The sequence below is a fragment of the Gigantopelta aegis genome, unplaced genomic scaffold (genome assembly GCF_016097555.1).
Source record: "Gigantopelta aegis isolate Gae_Host unplaced genomic scaffold, Gae_host_genome ctg2783_pilon_pilon, whole genome shotgun sequence".
NCBI classification, from domain to species: domain Eukaryota; kingdom Metazoa; phylum Mollusca; class Gastropoda; order Neomphalida; family Peltospiridae; genus Gigantopelta; species Gigantopelta aegis.
The window spans coordinates 18014-22500 of record NW_024533036.1 but is presented as its reverse complement, the minus strand read 5'-3'; the positions used below and the strand labels follow the sequence as shown (position 1 = coordinate 22500).

Below are 4487 nucleotides of genomic sequence, written 5' to 3'. Positions count from 1 at the left end.
GTGCACAACTAATTAATCAGTTTATTTACAAAAATTAGTAAAAGTTTGTAAAAGTTAAGTTATAATTTCATTATTTATCATCATTAATTTTGATCCACTTTTATATTTGGATATAATATTAAATTTCTTTTTGTATTATAGCAACATTGTTAATAGCAACGTTTTATCAACATAATTGGGGAAAATTGTTTATAGTAATATTTTCCAACTTTATATATAAAGATTTTAGTTTATCCTCATAATTATATAAGAAATATCATAGTGTTGTAATCAGACATGGGGCAAGCACTTGAGTGCTTGTGCTGAAAGCACTTTAAGTACATTTTTGGACTGCTTAGAGGTGGCTGCTTTCAAGATTTATTATGTGTAAGCATTTATGCTTGTGCTTGTGCTTAAGCACTTTATAGTATTAAGCACTTTAAAGCACTTTATAAGAACTTTTAAAGCACAAATGCTGCAAGTACTTTGTGCACTTAGCACATCCATTAATAATCTTCTGCTATCATCTTGTGTTTAGGCCAAAGAGATGCCAATTGACAGATGCTACGTTCTATAAGCAACTAATGTTTATAAGATCTAACAATAATTATTTTAAAAATTGACTTAGATAAAATTGTTTATTTAAAGGAAATTTTTGGTCAAAAGTGCTTGTGCTTGTGCTTTAAGCATTTTTAAGTGCTTGAATTTGTGCTTCAAGCATTTATTTTTTGGAAGCATAAATGCTTGTACTTGTGCTTAAGCCCTTTTATGAATGCTTTAACTTGTGGCTTAAGCACTTCATTAAATGCTTGCCCCATGTCTGGTTGTAATGTCATATTACATGGATGAGCTATGACGAAGTAAAAAGATGTCATTCATACATTAACCATTATTTATTGCTTTACTTAATAGTATGGTTGGAAAATTATATTAATTTCATAAAAGGCTTAATAACTATACACATGTCTTGTGGAGCTACAGATCCATGACCTACAAAAAAAATATTAAGAACAATTTTAATTTGCTGTAGGTTTGTGTAGATAATAGCAGAAACTATTGAGTTATTATATTAATTAAATTGTACCCTTAGAAACCAGATGTCACAAATACATTACAACAATAATCATTGAATACAATAAACATTTCTTGGAGTAACTATTAAAGATTACACTCATTAAGCTTAACTTTTATAAATAATAAAGCTACTACATACCATACCTGTTTCAATCATAATCATCATGTTCACCAGATAGCAGAGTCCTTCCAATATTGAGCTGACTCAACAATCATCCCTTTTTTTTTAATATAAATAAAGCAAATATTCACCAGGGGCTGTCAACAAAATTCATGACCTACAAAAACGTATTAAGAACAATTTTAAGTTACTGTGGGGCGGGTTTATGTAGATTATAGCAGAAATTATACAATAATGTTGTGTTAATATTTAATTAAAATTGTTTAGGGATGAAATGAGTATGCCTATTACTAATTACAGTTAAGAGTGTGTACTAACCTTATTTTAGTAACTTTCAAAATTAGCAGGTAAAGATTTCCTATGCCACATATTTGTTAAATTTTTGGTTTAAAATACATAACAATTATTAAGGAAATGACTATAATTTCTGAAATTAGCACTAAACTTTACTGCTCCATGTTTAATATTTTTGTGAGGTAAGTGATGGTAGAATGCATTCCAGACTGCATGAGCAGTGGCATGTAATGGCATCTGTAACAGCAATCAAAGATTATGAATAAAGCAACTAATTGGTTTCCGAATTCAAGCTATAATCATTCTCATAGTAATGATAGTACCTGTATGTATTTCCACTTGAAAAGTACAAGTTCAAATAAACAATATTAGAATGGTGCAATTCAACAATCAACATTCAGAATAGTTTGTCATGCTTAGACTCAGAAATAAATGACATTGCAGTTTCTGTATCAATCTACATTCTACATTCTTTCCATAAAATTGTAACTCAATACACTGAGGGACTGACTGACTTGTGATGGTGAATATTGACAATTCTACATCATCTGCTTCCTCTGTTTTGTAACCATTTCGCGTCTCTCTTGCATTCATACCTCTAGGATCCTTCTGTCTCCTTTTTATACAAGCAGGAACAATTGTTCAATTTTGACACATGTTGAATGAATCTTTTTAAATATATTAAGGCTTTTTTAAAGCTACAACCTTCCCTCTGTAGGATGCATAGCTTAGGACTTCCTTTCTGCACTCTGGATCATGCAGCAATGTTCTCACTAGATGCTAGGTCATGTTTTGACATTGGAAAGCATTCAACCATAATAATGGGAACTGGCACAAATAGTTCTCTGTGGTCTATATCGAGTCTTGTTTATGACTTGGTATTTGAGGTTTGCCATAATAATTGCTAAAAGCTCATAGTTCTTTGCCCCTATCACAGTAAGGAAAGTAGCAACTTTCTTCTCATCAGTCACACTATTGGCATCAAAATATATCTTAAGCTTAAGTATCTTGACATAAGTGGAGAATCGTTCAGTATCTGGCTTGAACTCTCAAATTTCTCCCAACAATAGACATTTGGTCACCTTTGTCATCAGTTGTAATAACCTTCCTTTAAGGCAAATACAGGATTTATTATGATTACCATAACAAAGAAAGGATTACAAAGAAGAAAGCCCACAAAAATGACCGAAAAAGTTACCAACTAAGCATGTTCAAAAAAATAACCACAATATAAAATAAACATAACAAATATATTATAATTATTATGATGACAATCACATCAAATACACTACATTTATTAATAATAATTGTTAATTATTAAAAAACTCATAACAGGCTAAATAGCCATACACATTACAACAATAAACATTCACTGACAATAGTAACTGTTAATATCGTCAAAACCTTTACCTTCTGTCCCTGAGGGCATGTGATGTCAAGACAGTTATCATTATTATCTATAAAAAACTTAATAAAGTATACATCTTTTTCTTTGTCTAACCTCTGAAATATAGAGACAATGAATAATCTGGTCTAGAGAGTTACAACCAGGATCATAGAGAGCATCAACTCCAAAAGAGTTTTCTTTGCCAAAGCGTGAATCAAAGCCGTCAATACACATACCATGTCCCATACTGAGACTGCTTTTTACAGTCACAATTATCATCATCTATTAGTAGTGATTTTACTCCATGTTCAATACGATACATAAACTGTCCTGTGGAGCTACAGGTCCATGACCTACAAAAAATATTAAGAACAATTTTAAGTTACTGGTGAGTTTATTTAGCTTATAGCAGAAATTATAAAATAATGTTGTTGGTATTATATTAATTAAAATTGTTTTTGATGAAATGATTATGCCTATTACTGTTTACATTTAAGAGTGTGTACTAACCCAACTTTAGTAACTTTTAAAATTAGTGGGTAAAGATTTCCTATTCCCCATTTTTTGTAAATTTTTGTTTTAAATATAAAACAATTAAGTAAATGACTATAATTCCTAAAATTAACATTCAACTATTACTGCTCCATGTTTGAATGTAGATATCAAAACAACAACAACAATAGAAACACAACACACCAACAGTAAATACCCAATACCAAGATGGATAATTTTTGATTGGCATTTAATGTATATTGTATATTTTGTATGATAAAAATTAATACATCACAAGTACCATTAAATGATTGGACTAGACAATTACGTGTTACTAGTCATGTTTACCTGTGATCACTTTTGGATTCCATGGCTTGTTGTTTACTACTTTCTGAGGTAAATGATGGTAGAATGCATTCCAGACTGCATGAGCATGGCATGTAATGGATTAAAGACCCATCTGTAACAGTAATTAAGATTATGAATAAAGTAAATTAAATTCAAGCTATAATCATTTTCATAATAATGATAGTATACTTTATACGGTCTATATGTATTTCCACTTGAATCTATTCAAAGCATTTCAGATGTTTTGTTCCTGCAGAGCAGGAGGTAAACGACGACTAAAGCCAGTATGGTGCATGAGGTGAACAGGAACAAATTCAGCTAACAGAAAACAAAATAGTAACTTACAAAATAATAACTTACAATAACAAACATACAGGGTCTAATTTACCTCCTAGCACATCAGTTTTCATTGGTTGGCCATCCAGTGCCTTGATACCACCAAAATCTTGTCCATCTAACACCATCAACAGTAATACGATCATACTGTGAATAATGATCTGCAAAGTCAACAATAAAATTAATATTACTAATCATGTGGTGTTTACTAATCATCTTACTAATTGATTGATCACTACTGCCATTACAATATGTCAGTTCATTCCGTAGCTGCTCATTTTCTTTAACAAGATTAGATAATGCACAATTCACTGTGGAAAGAAGAAGATCTCCATTAGAGGAACTGCTACAAGCATTTGATCCAGTCACACAACAAAAATTAGAAAATATATCCAATGTGTACATTGACAGAGATCATCTTTCATTAGCTACAAAGAACAGACTGTTTTCTCTAAT

At 30.8% G+C, this 4487-nt stretch overlaps 1 protein-coding gene across 1 annotated transcript in view; it reads right to left on the bottom strand.

The window, feature by feature from the left end:
* Window positions 1-4177, bottom strand: part of LOC121391662 (glycine-rich cell wall structural protein-like) — a 14170-nt gene extending 9993 nt beyond the window's left edge. The window contains exons 1-4 of the mRNA XM_041523214.1: window positions 4084-4177; window positions 3696-3807; window positions 3092-3208; window positions 1937-2084 (exon numbers count right to left, since the gene is read on the bottom strand). Of these exons, the coding sequence (XP_041379148.1) occupies window positions 1937-2084; window positions 3092-3208; window positions 3696-3807; window positions 4084-4177 (471 nt within the window). The remainder of the gene's footprint in view (window positions 1-1936; window positions 2085-3091; window positions 3209-3695; window positions 3808-4083) is intronic.
* Window positions 4178-4487: the final 310 nt, after the last annotated feature.